Source organism: Scomber scombrus, chromosome 2 (genome assembly GCF_963691925.1).
Source record: "Scomber scombrus chromosome 2, fScoSco1.1, whole genome shotgun sequence".
Classification (NCBI taxonomy): Eukaryota; Metazoa; Chordata; class Actinopteri; order Scombriformes; family Scombridae; genus Scomber; species Scomber scombrus.
In genome coordinates, this window is record NC_084971.1 from 16552801 (window position 1) to 16578293 (window position 25493).

Genomic DNA, 25493 nt, shown 5'->3' on the forward strand with positions numbered 1-25493 from the left:
TAGTGTAAACTTTCATGAAGCCAATTTCCTCATTATGGTACTAATTCATTTTTAGCCTTTATAGCAGCATGGCAATGTGCATCTGTCGGTTCACTGCTTTCATCCAGACGGAAATACCTGTACTGATGGATTGCGATGAAATGTTGTACAGATATTCATGGTGTCCAGAGAAAGGATTGGTCTACTCTAACCCTACTCTTTCATCTAGCGCCACCACCAGGTCAAAATATTCACTAATCTGTTGAAATATCTCAGTATTTATTTTAATTTGCACACATTTTGGTACAGATATCCATATTTGGTGACACTTTACTTTAGGTCCAACATTAAGCATTTATAAGCTAAGAAAGGCTTTATAACAAACTGTAATATAGTTATAAGCAGATTTTTTTAGTGTTTACTAATGTACATGTACAGCAATTTGACTACAGGTTGGCCACTCGAGTGATGTGTGGTAAAATGATGGTACACTACAGTAACATCTGTACTCGATCTTATAAAGGCAGGTGTGAGAGAGTGTTACATGTTCAACCAACACAAACCTGTCTTGAACCTCTACTGGAAGTGTATTTAGCTCATTGCACTGTGATGTATCTTCACATAGTAAGGGCAGAAAACTAAACACAAACAAGTAGTTGGTATGTTTTCTCATGCAAGCGTGCAAGAATTCATTTTCTACTCAAAGTTTAAAACTTTTCCCATTTCCTTTACTTTATCTACATCCTATTTTAATATAACATAAATAAACAGAAATCATATAAATAGGTAGTAATGTCCGGATCTAGACTATTTGTCTTTATTGCATTAAATAAACATATTTTCTTGTAAAATAAGCTGGTGTGATTAAACACTTGGATCAGTACCTCTGTCTGGTTTTGTCTCCAGGTTTAGTTACTTGCAAACATGCGGGAAACACTGGTGTTTACTGAAAAGAGAAAAGTGTGAAGAACAAGCACCGATAGGCTGTAATACAGAGAAGATGTAATACTGTGAAGTTGTGGTCATCAAAGAGAGGCATCTTCACAGCTGGGGAACAGATCCAGTCTGCATAGCATGCCAGCACCTGCTCTTTAGTCAATGTATTGTCGTAAAACCCTACTGTGCTGTGTGAAAGTTATATGATTTATATACAACTTCTGAACATTGTTGTACTGACTTGTTTACTGTGCAGAAATCATAAAAAGCCTGCAGAATTCCCAAAACTCACACTAACGTTTCTGGTGTAAATGAAAGCTGATATTGATTGTTCTTTTTTGAAAAATGGCCCAGGAAGAAAGGTCTAACGCAAAAGAAAGAAAACAGTACTGAGTCTTAAACATCAAACACTGCTTCTACAAAGTGAATACTAATATAAACGTTTTATCTGTCTTGGCAGCAGTGGGAAAGATGTCAGAATCATAACTTGGCAAAAAATAGACCAGTGTTCATGGGGCGATAGAGACACCATGTGGAAAGGATCTGCTATTCCAGACAAAAGTTCAACATATATTGAACAGGCCGAGAGTAAAGATCATTTAATTTGACAGCCAGGTACAACAGAGTCTGGAGAAATGCAAGGTAAGGTGGCTTGAGTTCAAACTGCTGATCCTCGGATAACAACCAGCTTTCGATCAGACTGCTTAATATGGACCAGACCTGAGGGAATTCACATACAGTCTGTGACACAGCAGTTCTATAATGAATAATCATTATAAAAGTGACGACTTACAAGGACATTTCTGAATTATCTTCATATCTTTATCCAGGGAGATCTGATATTAAAGAATCACTGATAGTGCCAACATTGAAATGCTAGCAGTTTAATGAACTCAAAAGGTCACTTACACAGATGAATATACATTTTACCATCTCATACTTTTAATAAGATGGTGCAGATTTTCTTTGATTTTTAGCAACATTAGTTTGAATTTGTAACTAAGTTAATTACCAATCCATTGTTTTTACTGTACAATAAACTGTTCATATCACAAATGTATGTATAATTCATTATGTATCCATTAATCATGTTATAGCTTTTTAGACAGTAGCTGTTGGTCTTAAACAAGCAGGAATTAAATTATATTATAAAATGTATTATATAATTTATTATAAAATCCACATTGATTTTTTTTTTTTACAAAATCCATGATGTCACCTTTCTTTCTAACAATGTTTCTGCTGTCAGGACATAATTTTGTGTTTTCCTGCCCTGCAACATATTGAATGAGTCCTAAATTGAACTGAAGAAATTACTGCTTGAATTCTTTGTTCAGACTGAAAGTAAATGTATTTGTTCTCATGCTTATGAGTAAATAACAGAGCAAGGTCAGTGTTTATTAGGGCCCATTAGGTAGTACAGACATGTACTTATTGGGATTTTCCGTTGACTCGCAGCTGAATCTTCTCGTACTACCTGGACTAAGTCACTGCCAAAGGTTCATTCACAAAAGCTTCCTGTGTCTGTGGTTGAAAAGAACCGGCACAATCCAATTAGTACCATTAAAAAGATGCCATGAAAAGAAACTGGGACTACCTATAGTGACTTCACAGGGATTAGAGACCTGCTGACTCATGTGACCTGGGTGGTGGTGGTGGGGGTGATGAGCTGTCCTTGGTGCTGAAAACTGTGTCCAAATCACAGATTAACAAACTGTGTTTTATGTAATAATGTGCTAATTTCTTACACAGCCAATTAAAATGATTTAAATTCCTGTGATCAATACATTGTGATGTATCAGAGGGTATTGGTCAGGACCACTTCTGCTTAAAATTGTATTGTATAATTGCAAAATATGCTGTTTATTTTTTATTTGTCGGTAGATTTTTTTTATTTCAATATTAATTGTTTGGTGTATAAAATGTTATCAAATAGTGACAATTGCCCATCCCAAATTCCCAGATCCTAAGGTGACATCTTCATCTTCTTGTTTTATGTAACAGTCCAAAAAAACTGAATTCAATTTACAAAAATGTAAAACAAAGAAGCATCAAATCCTCACAGTTCAGAGGCTGTTACCAGAAGTCTGACATTTTTGTATAACTGACGGCTGTATAATAAATGTGCAATACATTGTCCTTGTTAATAAATTCTAAAATACATTGATAGACATCCCTAAGACTGTAAATAATAGAAAAACAACTTTGTAGATTAACAGCTCTGAGCCTCATCGGTTCATGTTGTATTGTTTAATTATCCTGTACCTTTTCTTAATGAGATGTACTCATCTAATCTGATTCACCTCATGTGCACCTTGTTCCTTATTATCTACTGAGACATTTTGCTTAATTAACAAAAAACTCTTACATTGCAAATAGTTACCTTGCTTTATTTTTTTATCCTGTTTTTGTTTATTTATTATTACTTTATCACGCAAAGGGCCAACTGTACGGAAAGCAAATCATTGATGATTGAGGGTTTTTTTCTTAATTTCAGTTGTGATAAATATGAGAGGCATTTACAACACTTCTTAAGCACCGAAACCATCAGGTGTGTTTATAGTGAAATCGACCCTCATCACTGACTGCAGCCTCTAATCTGCTGCACAGTGGAATCACTGCTTTTTCTTAATTGTATGTTTACGGTTGTTGAATGTCTGCAAGCCACAATCACATGAACAACTCCATTCATGCACTAGAACAATGAGGTGATCTAATAGAATTTACAGTCTTAAACTGAAATAGATCACCACCGTAGTCGTCCATGGGCATGGGCTAACTATTTCAATCCCATTGACGCAGGAGGCCACTAGGCCACTTAGTGGGATTAGATGAGCGCATGGGGAGTTAATAAAAGTACGTAGAGGTAGGGATCAGGACAGCTATCACACAGAACACAACAACCAAGTCCTGCGACGTGTTGGTCTGCACAGAGAGATCCAACACCTCCTGCTCAGGCTGCAGCAGGCCTGCTGAAGATCCAACGCCTGCCCAACTGCAGACAGCTCGTTAAATCTTGCCTGCTGCTTCCCGACATTCAAGCACCTTCCACAACCATGGAGCCTGTGGCCGAGACAGTGACCGCCACTGCAGCCTTCGACAGAGAGGCTTTCTCCAGAAAAGCCTTGAGAGTGACCCCCAGAGGAGCCTCGTCTCATTTTGTGGGGAGCTCCATTGTGATCCTGTCCTCATTTGCGGTCTCCACTTTAGCTATGAACTTTGGGAAAAGGATCCAGGAGTCCAGAAACAAACCCAATGGGAACTAGCAACGGTGGATGGGTGGATATGCCTTTATTTTTTGATTAACCTTTGTAAAGCCAGGCAAGTCAACAAAGAATTTATTTTTTCATGAAGAAGTGATGAACAGCCCTGTGTTCTTCTAGATAAAAATGTTTCATTACACATGAAGTCACCAGTGTGTTCAAGTATTAGTCGGGACAAATAGTTTAGAGGTGGAACAACTTCTCCGAAGATGTGAGAAACAACAACGGCAACTTTCTGAGAAGACGGCATTTGGCGACCATCTCAGTATCATTAAATGCAACGCCAAAAGTGCTCTGTTGGGTAAATGCAGATTACCTTGTAGTGTTTAATGGGCGAAAGAAAATGCAGTATTAACAACAAACCTCATCCTTTGTTTTACCTCATATTTGTTTGTTAGTAGTGTCTATATGTAAGATGAAAGAAAACTTAAAGATGTTTTAGTTCAAAATGTCTCCAGCTGGCACAACATGGAGAACTGGTGCTGTGTTAAAAGCAAAGTGTGGTCACACCGAATGTTGGTTTGATTTAGTGTTTTGTTTACTGAAATTTATATGAAGTTCAATTTATATGAAATAATTTGGTTGGCAGAATTAAATGGTTTTCATTCTGCAGCTGAAGTCATACTGGGGTGAATATTTTGCATTTGTGGTTGCGTTTGGAGCAATAATGGTGAATGCTTTTCAAACCCCTACGGTCTACTGTAACATTGCCACCAGAGGGCAGTATTGGAATAAAAGATTGCAACCTTTTCCAACAATACCTCTCCGCTTCTTTCACACAAAGGGGGTAGAAGTATGTTAAGAACGCAAAACACGACTTTTGAAAATTATTTTATGTATAAAAAAAACTGGTACAAACAGGGCAAATAAAGAGATCTTCACTCAGGTTTGCATTGGTTCATCGAAGTCCATCCACATCTGAGCCTAAGACTCAGCTGTTTGTCTTCATGAACATGAATATCTCACAGTGTGGTTATGATTAACTGTATGTGTGCGCATGTCCTCCAATGTGCTCTCCTCAGAGTGTGTCAAGGCTCTTCAGCCTGCGCTCAGTGAAGAAGCGATGTGTCTGGTGGGTTGGAGTTTGGTCGTTACCTCCAGCTGATGCACTGAAGTAGGACAACATGGACCTGTTGTTCTTCCGCTGTGCCGCCTTCTCTCCATCCTCCTCCTCGTCATCCCTGAGGACAGATTTAACAAAACAAGACTGATGTTTATGCTGTGGTTAGTACTCATCTCCTGAGGTCAAATGATTTGCAGACATTAGGCGTGACCTCGAAATCAAAGGGGTTGTGGTTTTCACACACTAGCGCATGCATTTAACACACACAACAAAGCAATTTTCAAAAGCATTTTTGTCAAGTTTTTATCTTCTGTAGACTTGGAAAAAAGCTGGAAACCATCTGAATGCTTTGAGAATTTTCCTGTTCTCTGCCAAATACTTATTCATAAATAGCACAGACACTAATTTTCTCAGAGCAAAATGGCACAAAAACTGTAAATCATGTTTTAATGCTGGGTGTCAGTGGTATCCTCAATTGACTCCCTAAATCAAACTCTGCTTTTAAACATCTAAGAGCTTTGGTCAAAATCTAGTTTGTGGAGTCTCTTTACCAGTGCACAGTCACAGCCTTGCTGTCCATCAGGGTTTGGGCAGTGCTCCAGCTAAAGCGGACAAACTGAGGGTAACCAAACACAGGGTCCAGGTACTTCAGCAGCCATGCTTTAGTCTTGGGGTCTGTAGAAGCAGGAGGAAGTCTATCTCAATGTCAGTTTATGAGGATGCAGTTTCTACATGCATCATTTGTTCTTTGTTTATTTAATTGCACTATATCAAAATATTATGTAACTGTGGATTTAAAAAAAAAAAAAAAAAAGAATGCCTGATTACACAGTAAATGCATGAAAATGCTCATATTTAATACATTTTAACAAGGTTTTCTGAAATGTTGTTATTATGGAAAGATTCATAGTTACCATTTGGGTATCCTGAGCCGTAGTCTGCATCCACATTACCCAGGTCCTCAGCAAAGTTCCAGCCTTTTACAACGCGATCTCTGGCCACCTGACGATTGACACGACATCAGGAAAGTAGTTGACTGAATATGAACATAGCTTTAAATGCAGGCTGAGCTTTTTGGTAGCAGCAATATTAAAGGGGGCACAGTATGAAAAACTCACTTTTTCAGTGCTTGTGGGTATATATTTGAGTCTGGTGTGCCTGCTAACACACAATCTATCAAATAAGGCAACCCAGTCAGCTTGGTGTGGACTGGTTTGTTCTGTACTCAATAAGCCATAAGATTTGATACCCCTACTTACATCATATGGACATTGTACCACCACTAAAATTGTATCGGAGTCATGCCACAACCTGGCTAAACTAAATTGAGCAAAGTTAAGTGCAAAAGGAGTTGCTGCTGCTGTCTTATGTTCTGGAGGAATAAACCCCAATTCTGCCCTGATCTGCAGCAGTTTGCAGTGTGAGGAGTTTATTTCTTAAACTTTTGGGGTTTTGTGTATTTATTTCCAAACTCACCTCTCAACGTATCCGGAACAAAGTTAACACAGGAGTAGGGCTGCAGCAATCGATTATTTGTGTAATCGCTTATTCTATCGATTATTTCATTGATTAATCGAGTAATCAAATAAATTATTTTGCCTTATTAAATAGCGAAAGTAAAGATGAGAAAAAGGACAAAAAAGATACGTCTCTGAAAATGAACAATCAAGTGGGTTTTATTCTTAAACTAAACCCACTTATTACATTTAACTTCAGTACCTTCTGAAACAAATAAATGAAAATAATAATGCAGTAAAGTCAAATGACTTTGAAACAAGACATATTTAAGATTTATAACTTAGACAAAGGCTATTTGGTCTGAATATTCAATTGTTTTAATCAAAACTAAACCCATTAATTGCATTTAACTTCAATGCACTCTGAAACACATACATGAACTTACTTACTTTTAGTGTGAATGATTTTAATTTTTGAATCATTAGGCTACCGTACTATTAAATGCACTAGATTGCCTTGCTCCTCCTACCTCAGGTTTTCAGTGTAGAGACCCGAGATCAACCTCCCTGCTCCTCTCCTCATCTCTTACTGCTGACTGGCTGACTGAGATCTTCTCAGCAGGTAGAAACTGATAGTTCACTAACTAGAACAACAAGCTTAATGATCCACACGGTGACGTTATAAAAAGAAGACATGACGGGCAAATAAACGATAGAAAACTGATCGGTTTGGGTGTATTTGTGTGTGTGCGTGCGCACGCGCCCCTTGTCTCCCCCGACTAGATGCCGAAAACACTTTGTAGTTTTCACTCTCTAGTAAACTGCTCCGCGACATAGCGAGTGACGCGATGTGCGTCAGTAATAACCATCCGTGTAAAACAAAAGCAGAGCAGGTCAAATAAACGAGTGAAATTAATTAAACAAAGCTTCGATTGATGAAAAAATGCCTTGAACATTTTTTGTAATCGAATTATTCGAATAATTCGAGTAATCGTTTCCGGCCTACACAGGAGTCACAAATCACCTCAGCTACTGTCATCAATAATAAAAATGTCAAAATGCCATTGAGTTTATATAATTTTAAAGTTACACAGTATGTAGATAACTATGTGTATAAACAAATAACGTCACTGCCATATTTATGTCTTTAGATTATATTATTTTGGGTGTGGATTGAGCACCTACAGTGCTAGCATAACTCTGACTGACCTCACATCTTGCAGACAGATTTTACAAAGCGTGAATTCAGACTTTTTATCGGCATCATAATGTAGTTATTTCGGCATCCATTTGATCTGATTATTGCAATTAAATCACAACAAAATCTAAGTTTATTTTGGGTTCATTCAGGTTGAGCTTCACTAACATCACTTTGCTGGTTGGGGACTAGTCAGTGCCTGGAGCGGCTCGCTGGCTGTTTGAGGTGAATAAAGGCAACTGATTCTGTTGTCAATGTCTCACAAGTAACGTGAGGAATGTAGTATGTAAACATACTACATTCTGCACCGCTATATTTTCTCTGGCAGCCATATTTTTTCGGGTTTTTCGGGGGGGTTTTCAACAGTTACCATGGTAGCCAAGAGAGAGGGGTGAGGTAGATGGTAAGGGCAATCAAACCAGCCATTCTGAACAGGGCTGTTTAGGCAGGGTGAGAAGGCTGTTGTGCTGCCTGATCCTTGAGGTATTTCTTTTATTAAGACAATCTTGTGGAAGAGGGGTATTATCTGACCACTCTACGTCTGCAATCCAAAATTAAGACCATGGAGTTGTACGTTTCCCTTAAATTGATTTATTTGTGACAGCCTGCTACAAAATCAACATTCCCACATATTGATTATCTATTTTTTAATTATTCAAAATGGGTACATTTTTATTTATTCTACTGAAGAGCTGCGTGCAGTGCATTGATTCTCTCAGTCCCTCCTTACCCCGCTCTCTCTCTCTCTCTCTCTGACAAACATATTGACAACAGATCCGTCTGTATATAGCCCCTCCTCTCTGTGCACACTCTGAAACAAAACATGACCCTTCAGTCTTCATGATGCGGAAAAGACTGCAGTAACGTCACACCATTTACTTTTATATATAACTATTGTCAGATTATTTTTCTGTTAATTGACAATTTTTTGCGACTCTGATGTAGACTTGTAAAACCTACACAGTTCCTTTCAAATTTTGGCCATATGAGGGTGTAAAACAATAAGAACAGAAGACTGCTGTTCACATTAAACAGACACAGGTTTCCGTTTGGAAATCTGGTTTCAGCACTCCTGTTAACTAATAGATGTAGGAAAAAGTATCTTAAACAACTGTGCAACCTCTACAACTGGTGGCATTAATTTTGTATTAATGTTGCTTCACATAAAATTCCTTCCTTTACCTTAGAGAGGAAAGATGTGTAAAACTGAGCAACTTCGCAGCCTGTAAAGGGAGGCGAATGATGTAAGAAAGAGGCTGAGATACAGTTTGCTGGATGTCACTAACCTTCGCACAGATACTGGCTGCACTGACGATGGGAAAGAGGGAGTCAGCCTTTGGCCTCACTGTCACCTCAATGCCCGGGAACAGCTGGGAGAGCTTCGCCTCGTACTTGTCTGCTGGGCCAACTGTGTCCACAAATACCTGCAGGGTACCAGAAAAGTGAAGGAATGGAGACAAAGCAAGACAGCAAGACAGGAAGGGGCAGAGATCTTCATGAAAAGAATCAATGATTAACTTGTCCAAACTTGATCTAGAAAATACTGGATTGTAGGACACTTTGTGCATTCAGACACAGCAGAAAACATGACCCAGCCAATTCAAATAAATATCAGGTTTTCATTTATAGTCATGTTAACAAACCTCTTTGAGCTGTACTCCGTTGTCCAACGCATACTGAACTAAACCAATCGCTGTATCGTGTGAAAGGGTGTTCAGGTTGTATTTTGTCCTAACAAAAGCAGACATTTAGTTAGTGTATTGAAGTAAAACACAGTTTATGAATAAGAAACAAGTGAATGTGTGCATTATGCGGTATTTGACAAAATACCTCTGTAACATGCAGGTAGAGATGACGTTGGGTGAGAGAATGTTTACAGCCCATCCAACATAACTTTTGGCTTCATCCAGATTTTGGAAAAGTTTCTCTCTCTCTGCCTCTGTTAGAGTCTTTGAATCTAACAAGAGAGAAAACATCAATGCATTAATCTTTTGCAGGAGGCATACAGTTATGACGAACGGGCTAAATTCATGTTTCTCTTTTTGAAGATACATTTTATACAACAGTTATTAGTCACTCTCTGTTGTAATCAGCAGGATTAAATGAGCTGAATTTGTTTAAAAATCATGCAGAGAGAAGTCGTTCAATCTCCCTTTCAAATCACCACCTTCAGAGATGATTAAAAGTCCACAAGATTACCTGCCACCTTCAAGGCTTTTAACTCCTCCTTTTTGGAAACCGGACAGAAACATATTCCGTAAACCATCGGCCCTGGATCACAAACAACACAAACTCTGTTAATATGTACACTCAGTTACCAGTTTACAAAGTACACCTAGCTAAAACTAATACAGTCAAATACAACAGCCAACAATTCTTACTTTTAAGAAAGTTATAATGTTCAGTTTTTGTTGAAACTGTATTAGAGAGGTGTTTATTCAACGTTATGGTCAGTTTAGATGTGGCAGTTTGTAGTGCTGTTGAATTGCATTATACTGAGGTGTGATGCTTGTATTTTGTCTACCCCTAAACCTAATTAATTCAGTTTGGACACCAGCGGGCCATCAGCTGGACCCCTCTTCCTTTCTTGTGGCTTTTTTGTTGTCACTAAGACCTTGTGATTATAAAAAAAAATCTGCAAATGTCAGTCTGCAAATGTCCTTTTTCCATTCTGAAAGAGTTTTTCTTTTCTGTAATCATTCCTCCTGTTCATTGTGGCTATGAAAAGATCCCCTTCAATGTAAGTGATAGAGGCCAAAATCCCCATTTCAACATCTAGTTTATCTGAAGCTTCAATGACGCTTCAGCAGTCTGAGTTTGTTATATCAAGTGGATACGCGCCACATTTACAGGCTTTTCAGCATCAAATCACCTCTGTGTTTTTCCCTGTTGAGCTGCAGTGGAAGTATACAAACAAAAAGAGGAACTTTGACACTAAGAAGACAGTAATATTGAAAGATATGTACTTGATTTGACTCATTTTGATGCCTGAAGATTAATATTAGCTTCACATAAACTTTTAAAAACATGTTTTGCACAGAAGGAGGACTGGGGATTTTGTCGCCCATCACTTACATTGTAAGTGCATTATGAAAAGAGCCTCTAATGTTCAGTATGAATGATTACAGAAAGAAAAACATGTGTCATTTGGTTCATTGTATCACAGCTAACACAAATAAACTACATTGTGTGGCTGTAGACAACTATTCACCTCAATGATTCATGATTACGTCTGTATGTTAAGAAGACATATTTTCCTTTTTTCAAGATCAAACCAGCAGCATACCCAGCACTGGTCCCCTGCCCGCCTCATCGATGCCCAGGCAACAGTCCTCAGTCCTGCAGGCGTCAGGGATCACAGAGGCCAGCCGACAGCTCACAGAGTTGTCTGCTTCACACGGGCTGAGGTCCATGACTGCTGACTGAGAGGAGAAAACAGAAACTCTATGACGTTCAAGTCCATACAGAGCCCCGGGGGACTGGATTCAGTTAGTATTAACTAACTTAATACATTAACGACACAAGTTGACGTTTCCTGAGTCAATTATGCATTCGCGCTACTCTAACGTGACTTTAAAGTACTAAAACATCGTGATAAATGTGAGTGAAGTAAGTTCATGTTTTTACCTATCTGGGTGATGACAGGACGCTTCTTAATGTTTTTCTTCTCTGCTGCAGATTTGGCGCCCCCGGTGTGACGTCACACGCACATGCACTCTTCTATAGTTTTAGGCGCGTTACCGCCACCGTCTGGTCTGGAGTAGGAACTGCAGTCTTTTTACATTTCGCTCCCGTATTGCGCTTCATACTTTGGTATAATATAAATTATTATTAAACATTTTAGCTTAAGGTTTTTGACCACATTTATTGTAAGATACAACAAAGTGAACTTCAATGGCAAAGTCCTGGACTAATTTCTATCCTCACCACTGTTTTCTCAGTCCGTCAACCATTTAGCAGGATTGAGACAGCAGTTTGGTGTCTGACATGAAGAAATATTACAAAATCCGTACTAAAACCAAATAACTGAATTCTGTAAATAAACAAATGTTTTAAGGATGCACTCAGCAGCCACATGTGACACTAGTTCAAGATACAACTAATTGTTTGTATTTCTCTTGTGATTTGTAATTTTTTGTAATTTGTATTTTATTTAGACAGGGACAGTGCACAATAAAACATTAACCTTGTATGAAACAAGGACCAATGCATTGCACCAGGTTCTGGCATACTCGATATTCTTCACCCATAGTCCCTGTGCAGGTAGGTGGAACAATAAATCAAATCAAATCAATGACAGAAATTCAATGTAAATGAAGAATAAAACACCAGTTGATGAAATTCTACAAATATTGTCATCCCCATATCCTATCTTCCATGTGTCTCACTTCATGTGTCTCATGGTAGATGTATAGCCTCTAACATGTTATCTCTAGTAGTGGAAGAACTGCTCAAATCTTTCATGAGTAGCATTAACAAAATACTTGCATTCAAAATTAAGAAAAAGTATCAAAAGTCAAAGATGCCTTATGGCCTCTTTCAGAATACTATAATGTTATGTATTATGTTGTACAGGTATTATTTAAATCATTATTTAAAGAGTATGTTATTGCAGCTGGTGAAATTGGAGTTAATTTTAACAATTTTATATTCTGTTAGGTAGATTTATTTATGATAGTGTGTCATATTTTAAAAGACGATTCTGTATTTTATATAATCTCTGGTAACTGGTGACTATAGATGTTAAAAATCATAATGTTTCCCTCTGAAACAAGAAGGAATAGCAGTAAAATAAAATGAAATGGAAACATTTTGCCTGAATATGGTACTTGAGTAAATGTACTCATTGCTTTCCACAAATGGTAATCCCAACAGTTTAATTTATCAACAGTCTTAAATTTGAGATACCCATCTCATTTTGGATGGATGTTTTTATTGAATTGATTTATTTGGGATGACTAATGCACATTCATCAAAATTCACCAAGATTTTGCCAAGACTGTTTTGACAAGACTGAATTTTCATCTGCCATTCTTTGCTGGAAACCTATCATTAATTGGCTTAATCTGCAAAAATGAAAAGTGTTACATGACATTAAACAGACATGGGTGGATTAATGTGCTTTGATGCCCCGGGGCCAAAGACAAGCTATGGGCACCTACTGATGCCCTTTTTGTGGTAATCTGGTTAAAGAAATTATTCAGGGAGTTGGATACGACAAGTAACCATGCAGGACTCCCCTGAAGGCTCTTTTCACTGGAGATGATATTGTGCTTTGGTCGCAATATTCACAAACAAATTTGCAATTAATCACATTACCACAATTTACCTCATAAATTCCCAAATGTACACATATAAGTAGTTTACTTTCAATGCAATATCTTCTTCTCCTTTTTGACTGTTTTAAACAATTTATCATTTATTTGTAGTTTTAGTTTTATTTGTAATTGCCAAATAAAGTAGACTAAAATCTTTGCCCTCTGTTAAGTGTTCATCAGCTATATTACCATAATATTTGTATCTTACTAGTTTTTTTCCTTCCCACGCCATCATCTTTTTTCTCTGCTTGCTCACAACATGATTGTATCAGTGTTTGTGTATCACCTGACCCAAGGTCTCCTCAAGTGCCACCACTTTTAAATTATTAATCCAAGTGTAGCCTTAATCATTGATGGTTTTTCTCTCAATAATGAACCACAGTTTGATGCGGTCCATGAACTGCTTTCCTTTCATTTACCCCAAAATTAGCTTCAGCTCTCATCCCTAATTTTGGACAATTGTTACCTTTTAATTTGGAAAAAGAGCACTGCCTCCACCATCATCTGTGTTTTACATTTCCTGCAAATGCACAGCCAATACAGTAAACACAACATGATTTTGGATACCTGCTTAATGAGTTTAAACTGCAGCTGAATAAGGGGAGGGGGAGCCTCAGGTGGAGAGGAGAGGGCAGAGTGAAAGGAAAGCCATGTACAAAAGTCCAAGTGTAGCCTACGTTACTTACTGAGCTGAAATTGGCCTTGCCTCTGGCTCTTTACACCCACCCCTTCTCTCTCTTTCTGTCCCTCTCTGCCTCTCTGAATGGCTCTCTTTGTCTTTTCTCAGTAACACGCAGTCCCCAGCCGATTAAATGTGGGGAATTAGTAGTCAATTTTAGCCTACCACACACACACAAACACACTAAACAGCTTAGGTTGGTGGGGCACTGATTGTGTTGTTATTACAGTTCACACGTCAGCAGCGTGTTTTTAATTTTTATTTTTTTCACCCCTCACTTACTGAGTTCACCGTCTGTTGCTATTCTTGAACAACCGCTGCCACATAAAATAATCTTACACAAGGTTTTTTTTTATAAATAAATTGATTTAATAGATGACAACAATAATATTTCAACATTGCTTTTCTTGTAAGGAAGCAAAATACTCAAGTGTATGTATAGCAAACACTTTACAAAACTATCCAGAATTATACAAAAATGGAAGAAGCAAAGGTGTGACACGCAATGCATTATTACTTACATAAAAATAATAACTACATGGTAAGAGGGTCAGTATAAAATGATAAAGTATGCATCACGTAATAAAGGTGAAGCCTGTGGTAATGACCATTATTCACATTGCTGAAGAGGACAGGAAGAGGCCTGTCTGGGCTCTACATAGGAAAAACTGCAAAGAAGAAAACATGCTTACGGCCTACATGCAGTGCAGAATGGTTGTACATGTGATTCTAATCCTTAAGTAGGACCCAAAGCTGGCCATTTATCTCAAGAGATTTGGTTAAGACTTTGCACTTATAGATTTTAACTCAGTTATTGGAAAAAAAAATCAGATGTGAATCAGCAAAATGTTAGGCACCTAAAAGCAAAAAAAGAAAGAAGTTTGGTGACTTAAGTGAATTTTTTTTTATTGTTCTGAAATTGACCAGGTATCCAGGGTCGTGTTTCTCATTTGCTATTGGCACAAAATAACTAAAGTTGAGGTAAGTGTCCAAGACTGAGCGATAAGCTGAAATACATCTTTAAGAGCTCTCTTTCCCTCTCTTTTTCCTATTTTTCCCCTTAAATGCTTAATTGTTCAGTTTCAACAAAGTAAGGAAGGACAGAAACACACAGACTGCATTATCTACAGAGAAAAGAAGGTCGCAACTATCCTTATCTGGCCACATAAACAACCCCAGGGAGCATCATATTTAAACAAAACATGCTTTTCCCAAAGCAGTGGTGCAGATGTATAAGTGTAATATCAAATCAGTCACAATAAAGTTACATCCTAGGATATCAACAACAATAATAAACTTACTACTCATATAAAATAACACAATAACATAAAAAAAAACATCTCCTTTAGTTTGGTTAATAAAAATCTGATTATGTCAGTTGAAACCCATCGTTTCTGGGTTGTATCATTCATCAATGCAACATCTGTTCACTCATTTACCTCCAGTATACACACTTGATGAACATCCCAACACATAAATTCATGATGGCACACGTTTGTTAATGTTTATTCATCTTCTGATTGGCTGTTGGCCCATGAGTCACACTTTATACTGTGTGAATTTGTGGCTGTTTTTTTTTTTTTTAAGAATAACTGTGTAAGGCCCCATGGATGCATCTTGCATTATATTGGCTAAAAAAGTAAAAACCTCTAATATTACATCAATATGGCACGGGCACACACATACACACACACACACACACACACACACACATATGCGCAGTCACACACTCACATTTGCACACACACACACACACACACAAAGATCCACTCACACGCTTCCCATATTTCCCTCTGCTCAGCTGGTCTCCCTCAAGGTCTTGTGAGTGTGGTGTAAACAGGCTGCTCCCAGTGTGTGGGGCTGTGGGAGGGGGCCACGCTGGAGGGGTCTCCTATGGTAGTGTACAGAGGCCTCTGTGTAGGGCCCATGTAGGAGAAGGCTGAGTACAGCCCCGGGGCCTGGCTGGAGTGGGCATAGTACGCCCCGGGGGCCTGGTGCTCTCCGTACTCAAACTGAGCCCTGGAGGCCAGCGAGGGGAAAGCAGACCCGTAGTGAGGGAGGCTGAGCGGGGTATAGGTGACATGGGTGCCTGAGGAGGGAGAGGACGAGGCCTCGACATAGTGGCTCCCAGATGCAGACTCACTCTTGATCTGGGCTTTGGAAGGGTCAGAGGAAGACGGAGAGGCCTGAGGCTGCTGCTGCTGTTTGGAGAGCCAGGCAGAGTGCCCGCTTGCAGCAGCCAGGGCATATGCGTAAGACGAGGCCGAAGATCCAGCTGTTGGGACCCCAGTCGCACTCTGTGGGTGGCCGTTTGGAGGAAGGTACTGGTCAAACTCATTCACATCAAATGGCTCAATGTTGGACATCACTTCGTGGCTGATCTCACCGATGTCCATTGTGCCAAAGTCGATGTGGGGTTTAGCGCTTGATGATGAGGGACCACCGGATGCACCTTCAGCTCCCACCCCAAGTGCTCCCCTGGACCCCCCTGATCCTCCGGCTGCTCCTGCTGCCCCCTCCCTCTTTCCATCTGACAGCTTCCCAGACTGGAGCTCTGTCTTTGGGGTGGTGGGGGGCGTGGGCGGGCTGTGACCCTGACCTAGAAGAAAAAGGAGAGGGGGCAACATGGTAAGGTGAACTGTCACAACAAGTTTGTCGCTTGTTTTCTGACATGGCAAAACACAAATTATGATAGTATGTTCAGACTCAACTTACCAGCAGGATGGTGGTGGTGATGGTGGTGGTGGTGCAGGTCACCCAGGGGAGACCCAGCCCCACCGTTGTGCTCCAAATGCAGGGTCTTGTAATGTGACTGGGAGTGGCTGGCCTCCCCTTCCCCCTGGCTATCAGACTCACCAGCATTCGTTAGTTTGCCGTTTTTGCGTCTCCGGGGCTGGTACTTGTACTCCGGGTAGTCCTTCTTGTGCTGTTTCCTCAGCCTCTCCGCCTCTTCGATGAATGGCCTCTTGTCGTTCTCGTTCAGTAGCCTGAAGGGGGGGAGAAAAAAAAGGACCGATTTAGTTTTATAAGCCCTGCGTCTTAATGTCAAAGTTTTGTGTTTTAATATGTCGGAAAAGAAACATTTTTTAATCAATGCAATGTGTAATGGATACATTTAAGGATCCTGTGCATTTAACCTAGTTTAAATCAATCGAGTATAAAATATCGAACATTTTTAAGGCACAAACCAGAAAATTACGTACTCGTATGAACCAGTTAATTTTTGTTTTTAGGCGTGTCCCTTGATTACAATCACCAATCTGAGCTAATAATTTCCCCACTTTCATATCTAGGTTCAGGTTCTACATCCCCATTTCTCCTTACGCACAAACTACACAGGAAATGTGCCACTGTATGGCCACAGTGTTCTTTTGTGGGGCAGCCTCAACATACAGACCTCCACAGTTTTCCCAGGGTCTTGCTCAGCTCCGCGTTGTGCAGGTGGGGGTACTGGTCGGCCAGTTTCCTCCTCGCCGCTTGTGCCCACACCATGAAGGCGTTCATAGGCCGTTTGACGTGGGGCTTCGCTTTGTTTCCGTTGTTTACGCGCACCGGCATAGGCACAAGAGTCCAGTCATATCCATCGAGCACCTGACTGACCGCCTCCCTGATGCCGATGGGAAAGCGATCGTCCTCTTCGTCTGATTTGCCTCTGGATCTGTCATCCCCCGCGACACACAGAGCGGTCAGCTGCGGCGGCGGTCCTGTCAGAGGTGAGTCCTGGCCGGGTGGCGCTCCGGGTTGAGTCGGAGACAGTGAGTGACCATCATCTGACCCACCGGGACTCAGCTCCGCCTCGGACAGGCTGTGCTCCTCGCCGGACATTTTTTTTCTTATTTAAACTAATGACAAACAACCCTTGAATTTAGTTTCACAGAGAACACAAACTTTTCAGTGTAATTAAATCGTTTTAACTCGATAAGATGTCTGGAGTCTGCTACGGTCCCAGTTATTGCTGACTCTTCTCAGGGAAAGCCATACTGGTGCGTAAAAGTGTCCAAATCCTTTTCGTCGGCTGAAAATCCGTTTCACCCAAATCAGCTACACCTAAAAAACCAAAAGAAGTTTAAATTAACCATAAAACAATCATAAAGTCTTTGTGTTTGTCAAATTATAGCCTATAATTTCAGTTTTCCTGTGAATCAAACATGCCCCGGTTTACTTGAGGCATATTTAACCAGGTTAAGAGATTTAGCGGACTAAATGAGACCTTATAACTGCCAATACGACATCCATGGCCAACAATAATAATAATTATAATTATTATTATATTTGGATGAAGGGACCGAATCCAGAAAAATTAAATTCCGCCCATAAAACATTGTCATCCAAGCCAAATTAACGTGAAAAGCTCTTTCAATAAAAGGTAAGAAGAGCGCAGCTGGCACGTGATTATTGATATTAAATATTTGCCATTATCTTCGAAATTTTGTATTAAAAAATTACATAACTTACCAATTTAGATGTCCAGTGGTCCAACATGGGAGTGTGTGTGGCTGACTGTAGAGCCGATGAATGGCTGCTCTGTGTGGCAACACGGGAGCTTAAAGAGCGCCTTGTGAGAAGGACTGCGAGAGAAAAAAAAGTGATTGAAAGTGGAAAACATTCCCAGAGAGGCAGCATTCCAGTAGACAGTCAGCACCGCCCCCACGGCAGCACGCCACGCTCCGATTGGCCCTCTAATTACCCCGCTGCTCTCTGATTGGACAGAAGCAATATACTGTTAATGCCGGTCTGTCTATCACTGCAACATTTCCAACACAGACGAGGTGAGATTTTTACATCGGAGTGGCTTAAATGACTCTACAGTGCGCCCATTTAGATGCAGGAGAAGGCCAGCTTTGTTGGACGTGTTGACATACTATATCAAACAAATAAACAATCATGAAGAGAGTTATTGCCTCCTGTGGTCGCGTTCCTAAAAAAAAAATAAAAAATAAAAAACAGGAAAAAAAAGGAATTGTGAAGTGAAAAGCTCTGATTAAGACAAAATCATATAGCAACTTTTATATTTTAAAAAACAAACAAACAACCTTGTACAAGTTATCAAGTAAAGGAAAAAAACTGGGTGCTAATTTTAAGAAGAAGAAGAAGAAGAAGAAGATAAGATAAATAGAGAATCAAGTATTAACCACGTTTGTGTGATAGACTATATATTTGACAAAGTGATCACTAATGTCATAAAATTCACGTCAATTAATCAGCATCTATTTTTATCTGTAAGGCCGCAAATCGACCTTTAAAACATTATACATTAAAAATAGACGAAAAACACATTTAGTTCTGTTAATATAAACTGTATTGTCATTACTAAATTCAGGTGTGCAGGCATAATGAATGAAATGATCAGTTAATGAACTCTCTCATTGAAAACGTCTGATCCGAAAGGATGTGTTTAAGAAATCACAAGTGTCTAACCCTAACCCTTATTGATAACTAAAGGCTCCTTATTACCAAATATTTTAAAAACAGACTCAAGTTCAGTCAATAATGAATAATTAAATATGTCTAATCAAACTGTCTTCTGAAAGAATGGACCAAATATCTGGAAACGTGACACAGATTGAAAGATAAAGATAACAACTCCTCGCTCTTGCTACCTTATCCTTAACAAGTGAACATAAATAAGAATAAATGAACGACTTTTTAATTAATTTGTCCTCTTTTCTGTGCGTAAAGCAGGACTGCTGCGATAGTTGCAGTTTTCCCTGCGAGCTGGCTGAGTTGTACACGCTTGGAGGCCATGATTTGCGCCGTTAAGCTTGGCCTGATGGGAAGGAAGAGAATCGACTATTGCAGCATCTGATGTAGACACACACACACACACACACACACACACACTCTCTCTCTCTCTCTCTCTCTCTCTCTCTCTCTCTCTCTCTCTCTCTCTCTCTCTCTCTCTCTCTCTCTCTCTCTCTCACACACACACACACACACACACACACACACACACACACACACACACACACACACACACACACACACAAAATGAATGCAACAATAACTCCTGTGTCTCCATTGCCTCTCATGTTAAGCGTGGCTCTCAGTTTTCTCTCTCTCTCCCTCTCCTCTCTCTTTGCTCTCTTTGTCTCCATCTCAGGTGAATTGTGGCCATGTGATCAAACGCCCAAGCCTCTATCCATTAACCCTCGTAAATGAAAAAAAACGGGGAACAAAAAGCAGTTTTGTACTGCAAACATGGAAAAAATTGATAACAGAGAGCGATGTGTGCGTCTTTCTCCCCTTATGTCCGAGCATAGACAGCAGTGGCGCACACATAGAAAATACTCAGCGGCAGACAGGACGCACGGATCTCTCTTGTTTCTCCCCCTGCGACAAGTTTATATCTCTAAAAACTCTTTGCAGCACCTGGATTTGGGCCTCTGAAGGTGCTGATGGCGGAGGGACTGTGTTTGGGGATGAGAGGGTGATGGGTTGGTGGAGGAGAGTAGGTGGTGGGGTGGGGGAGACACCTACAGGCTGCACCCCACCGAACCAACCAGCAAACACTGGGATCCATCATTGAGGCCTCCGAGTGAAGTGAGTGTTTTTCGTCTAACGATACGAGGGGAGGGTTGATTTTTGTTGCTGTTGTTGTTTTTTCAGGCAAAGTGCTTAAAATATGCGTGTAGTTGTGCAGCTTGTTGACCGGGTTTGCGCAGACTAGAGGGAGGAAGCTGCGGTTTTCAGAGTGTTTAGTTAGTACAGCTGGATGTACATGGCCCCCCCAGGGAGTTGGTCTGTCAGAGCAAGGTGTTTTTTTGTTTTTTTTTACATCATGTCAGAGTGTCTGTCCCGCCTGGGAAAATATGGTTATATCATTACATTAAATAACAGTTCCCCCCATAAAATGTAAAATAAGGTTGAATGTTTTGTGCCTGAGGAGCCCCCTCTATAACGAGATGGTGTGTCTCAAGGGGTTTATCCTCTAATTGCATTTTGAAATAATTAAATATATATTTAATAGGAGCAACTGAGTTTTTATAATAGTCTCTATCACTAAACATTCCTGCTTTAGTTATTTCTGGACTCAGTCGCGACTTTTTTAATGACTACAACATCTTTATGAGTTAATGATTTAATGTGAGACAATGCAGCGACTTCCTAATTACATTAACAACTCTGATGTATATTTTTCTATAGTTTCATTGAATTTCTGAATTATGAATGAGGACTAAAAGCTTTTTACCTACCGTGCTGGTTGCTTCTGCTGTTCTTCAGAGTTATATTATAGAATGACAGCAGCTCCGTTTTTCACTGGATTGGTTTTATTGGTTATATTGTAAATTAATTTGAGCTCATGGGGGGAAAACAGAAATTTAAAAGTATTACTAAAGTTAAGTGTTAGCAGTATTTGCACACTTTTTTTCACCTGCAAAAATCTACTAAAAATCTACTTATTTTTTATAATGTATGGGACAATGGGAATTGTATTCAGTCCAAAACATTTTTCTGTGTTACTTAAAAAGCGAACTGAAATGTTTTTAACTAAGACAAAATTATCAAACTTCATACAAGTTTTTTTTCCACCTGAAAATGACTTCCATCAAACCGAAACGCGAAAATCTGTTAACTATTAAATTGGCTTTTTATTATATTATAGAGGGTTTTATATTATTATAAATTAACGTGAAGTTGCTTTTTAATAATGAATAAAATCTGTAGCCGTATAATCCTAAAACAGAGGAGCGAAAGAGGGAATGGACCGTGGCCTTTATAATACTAATTAGTGAAAGAGACGTTTCATTTTCAGTGAAGTCTTGTTTATCAGTCTGAAAATGTGTCATAATTTTAAGCGTTAATGTTTATTTCTTTTAATGGATAAAACTCACAGTAAAACATTTTTTTGCCGTGGCGCAGTTTGATATTGAATGTGTCTGCGGGTCCCAGCAGGCCTCTGAGCAGTCCTCAGACGTCTTCATTATGTTTTCGATGCTTTAAGACAGCCTGCTGGATTAATCTCTAAAGATGTTAATTTTGATAAATACTGTATGTGGTTTCTTGATGATATTGTCGCTTCTTCCATATTTGCCTGCAGGTCTTCTGTTCCTGCATTGCAGTAAAGCAGGCCTCATTTATCTGTGTCCCTCTAATTTTCATACATGTTGTTCTTTAAATTTCAGATAAATTGACGTTATCATATTGTTTGCCTGTCTAATCAAACATTTCACCTGCTTATGTTGTTTGTAGTTGGTATATTTATATTAAAGATGTGACAAAAAAATGAAACTTTTTAAAGGGTAGGCTTCATATATGAGAAAGTGGACGTTAAACCTCAGTTCAACCTACAGTTCAAGTGATTAATCTTCCTCTGGCAACCTCAGACTTCAAAATGATGAGCTTCAATTTGATTTTATTGACAATTAAACGGGTATAAAAGCACATATTGATGGTTTTTCTGGTTTAAAAAATCTTTTGTCATTGAATATTTAAGGTTTTTTAAAAATTTATGTAGCTCAATATCTCAGAGCTTTATATGTGTATAAACATCTCAACTCAAAATTATAGTTTCTAATTTTGTAAGATTCCACCAAAATGTTTTAAAGGAAGTGCAGCAGCCTGTGGATAGTCCACCTGTCACCCAAATATCACCTGGCCCCAACTTTGGATGATTCTTTTACCATATGTGCGAAATAAAAAACGAGAAAAGAGCAACATCCTTATCTGTAACGGCCATGCATTTTCAGACATTTTCCATGTCCTGTGTGAAACTCTCATGGGCCTCAGGGCAGCTGTAACTTGTTAGAAAATAGAGCTCACATGGTCGCATCAGTCCCTGTGCTAACCTGCCATGTGACTGCAGTAATGGGCTTCTCCATGGCTGCACAGACCACTGTGTCACAAGAACCTGTTTCCTGCGGCTTCTGGGGGAGAGCCGGGGAGAAGATGGGAAGACGAGGTCCCATGATCAGGGAGGTCAAAGATCATGATCAGCAGGGAGGTCAAAGAGTCACTTCTCAGGTGCACACTTAGTCATGGAGGTGAAACTGAGCCATCTTTGAGGGTTGAAATCAGGGCGGATACTAATAAAGAATATTTTGTTATGAATGTTTTCAGATGGAAAATTTGCTGATCGGGTTGGTCAGGTGGTAGTAGGGACAAAGAAAACAGGAGAAGAGGGAAAAAAGAGGACGCCCTTTTGCCCTGCCTTAATACTTGAGCAACTCCCAGGAGAAATTCCTGAAATCTGACGATGGATGGAGGGAAAAAGGAAAGAGAGAGAAAAACAGGGAGATGCAGATAGTGTGAGAGAAACAGAGTGTGAGAGGGATGCAGATAAGGGAAGCATGCACAGCGGTCAAATATTCACATGCTGGGTCACATTCTGCATTAAACTCATGTATAATTGGTGGAAAGCATTCATTCCCATGTCAATGGGCACATTGGGCTTAAATGAATGGCGTCATTTGTTCCAAATGATGACGAACTTGACAAAAGGATCCAAAATTGTGTCAGAAATGGCCAAGATTGGTGCAGAAGCATTTTTCTTCTTTCTTTGCTTCAGATTTTATTGTGAATTGTCTTTTTGGGTTGAGAGTGGTTGTTTAAAATGAGTTTCTCTGCTCCTCTTATGCTTAACATTTTCTTGGTTGGTGGAAAACATTGTATATAATTCATAAATGTCAGTGCCTCTCAGGGTTTGTGCAAAAAAACAGTTGAAGTAAGTCCTTTTGCTTGGGGAATTCCAACTCTGAAGCTAGACTATCAATAAAACTCAAGAGGCTCATGTGACTCAAATATTTTGACTCAGGGTTTCACACTGTACTGCGCATCTCATTAAGAACTTCTCCCAGTCTGATATGTGAGACCCTGTGCAGTGATTTCACAAGCCGCATGTTGTTCTTCTTTGGAAAAGGTAACAACATCTTTGCCACATCAGAAGTTTTTTCAGTAACTTCGTCTCTATAACTTGAGGGCTGGATGTCATTATTCACAGTACATTATTATAATATTGACACCTGGATTTAAAAGTGTATGAAAGGTCACACTGGGGGTTTCTAACAGGTCATAAGTTTCGTGACGTGTAATGTGTGACAGTTATTTGGAATTTGTGCTTGGAGGAAACTGGGAGATTCATCACACCCAGGGATGCAGGTGTTTTCTGCATTCATCACTCAATTTTATGCAGACTTTGCAAGTGGTGATGATGCAGTGACCCGCCATCCATGAGGATGAATAAAAAATGATTCTGCTATCTGACCTCTGTCACTCCTTTTTCTCCCATTTTCACCCAGTGAATTAGTGCAGCTGCACCACACTTAAATGGGTCCCCGTCTTTTTTCTCTGCAAGTGTATGTGACCGACCATGAATCCTCTCTTTGTGCTCCTTCTGCAGAGTCCCCCCACCCCCCACCCCCCTCTTAGTTTCTTGCCTTCGTCTTTTTTATTTGGGGAAAGAGGGGCTTCGGTTGCGATGGTGGCAGCAGCACTGGTGAGGTGGTGGCGGTGGTAGCGATGGTGGTGGCGGCAGGGAAGAGGAGGGGGTAACTTGTTGGACCACATTCCTGTGCAGCTGTGGAGGCTGGTGCAGAGTGGGGAGGGGGGAGGGGGGAGGGGGGGCGGGGGGCGGAGGGCAGAGCAGGATCATCATTGCATTGCAGAGCATCATGAATGGCCTATTGTTCAGTGGTTTGCTGTGTCCGCATCTATTTGCTACAACTTCAGCCTGACTGGGAGAAATGGAGGAGAGGGAAAATGAACAACAGAGAGATAAAGAAAGAAATTTAGAAATGATTTGTTGCATGAAAAAGAAGGAACCAAAAAGAAAAAAAACTGAGAGAAAAATATAGGAGAGTGTGATAGTCAGGAAAACACTTTATATTTATGTCTCTGACTCAGATGCAGGATGAGGTTGAAACTCAGAGTGTGATGGTGATGATGAAGATGGGGATGATGGTGACAGACAATGGTGGCATTCATGTAACAACTCTATGACGGTTTTGCCCCACAGTCATACGAACCAGCACGCTGTTTAGTCATGCATATACGTCGGCCTTTAGTTAGACTTCAAATTCTTTCCAGCTCTGGTCAAAATAAGCAGTTGGAAATGTTTAATTGTAAGAATATTATCCCATCAATAATGTTTCATTGTGTAAGATTCACTTTACAAATGCATTATTTGTACATATTTAAGAGATGAGATTGTGTGTCGTACTTGTAGGTCCATGTTCATTTTCTGATCATCCTGATAGTTTTGAAAGATGCTTTTATTCCTTTTGTATTCTTGCATGATTGCTTTGTAACCTTTGTGTCTTTATATAATCGCTGTTAAACAATGAAACAAAGTACAAAAAGTGGACAAGAAATTTAAATAAAGAATACATAAGTGGACCAGGTTCAGGCATCTTTTGATTTCAGAGGTTTTCAATCAGTGTCCAATTAAGCAAGAACCTAATTAGAGGCTGGGGACAGCTTCATTTAAGACCCATAACACACACACACACACACACACACACACACACACACACACACACACACACACACACACACACACACACACACACACACACACACACACACACACACACACACACTTTGGTTGAGCTTGTTTGTGACTTGGAGTACTGTGAACTTGTGCAGCTACAGCATTTGGAAACACA

General features: G+C 39.7%; 2 protein-coding genes across 2 annotated transcripts; both read right to left on the reverse strand.

Moving 5' to 3' along the window:
- Positions 1-5045: 5045 nt before the first annotated feature.
- On the reverse strand, positions 5046-11586 carry rnaseh2a (ribonuclease H2, subunit A). The gene is made up of 9 exons (XM_062434153.1): positions 11524-11586; positions 11183-11318; positions 10096-10167; positions 9727-9853; positions 9540-9627; positions 9183-9320; positions 6156-6243; positions 5793-5916; positions 5046-5359 (listed from the first exon to the last, which is right to left on the reverse strand). Exons 2-9 carry the CDS (start codon positions 11307-11309, stop codon positions 5197-5199), a joined length of 927 nt encoding a protein of 308 aa, XP_062290137.1. The 5' UTR covers positions 11310-11318; positions 11524-11586; the 3' UTR covers positions 5046-5196.
- Positions 11587-15672: 4086 nt separating this feature from the next.
- Positions 15673-18404, reverse strand: LOC133988106 (transcription factor Sox-10-like). Its single transcript, XM_062427654.1, has 4 exons — positions 18349-18404; positions 17291-17940; positions 16609-16880; positions 15673-16492 (listed from the first exon to the last, which is right to left on the reverse strand). The coding sequence occupies exons 2-4, from the start codon at positions 17716-17718 to the stop codon at positions 15705-15707; spliced, it is 1488 nt and encodes a 495-aa protein (XP_062283638.1). The 5' UTR covers positions 17719-17940; positions 18349-18404; the 3' UTR covers positions 15673-15704.
- Positions 18405-25493: the final 7089 nt, after the last annotated feature.

Bases quoted from the DNA above. Each gene is read 5' to 3' on its own strand.
- rnaseh2a (XM_062434153.1), bottom strand. From the start codon at position 11,309: ATGGACCTCAGCCCGTGTGAAGCAGACAACTCTGTGAGCTGTCGGCTG. The intron at 9,628-9,726 runs GTATTTTGTCAA...TGCTTTTGTTAG, and splicing joins TCTACCTGCATGTTACAGAG to GACAAAATACAACCTGAACA. The intron at 9,321-9,539 runs GTTTGTTAACAT...GGTACCCTGCAG, and splicing joins ACGGAGTACAGCTCAAAGAG to GTATTTGTGGACACAGTTGG.
- LOC133988106 (XM_062427654.1), bottom strand. From the start codon at position 17,718: ATGTCCGGCGAGGAGCACAGCCTGTCCGAGGCGGAGCTGAGTCCCGGT. The intron at 16,881-17,290 runs GTCTGTATGTTG...CCCCCCCTTCAG, and splicing joins ACCCTGGGAAAACTGTGGAG to GCTACTGAACGAGAACGACA. The intron at 16,493-16,608 runs GTAAGTTGAGTC...TTTTTCTTCTAG, and splicing joins TCACCACCACCATCCTGCTG to GTCAGGGTCACAGCCCGCCC.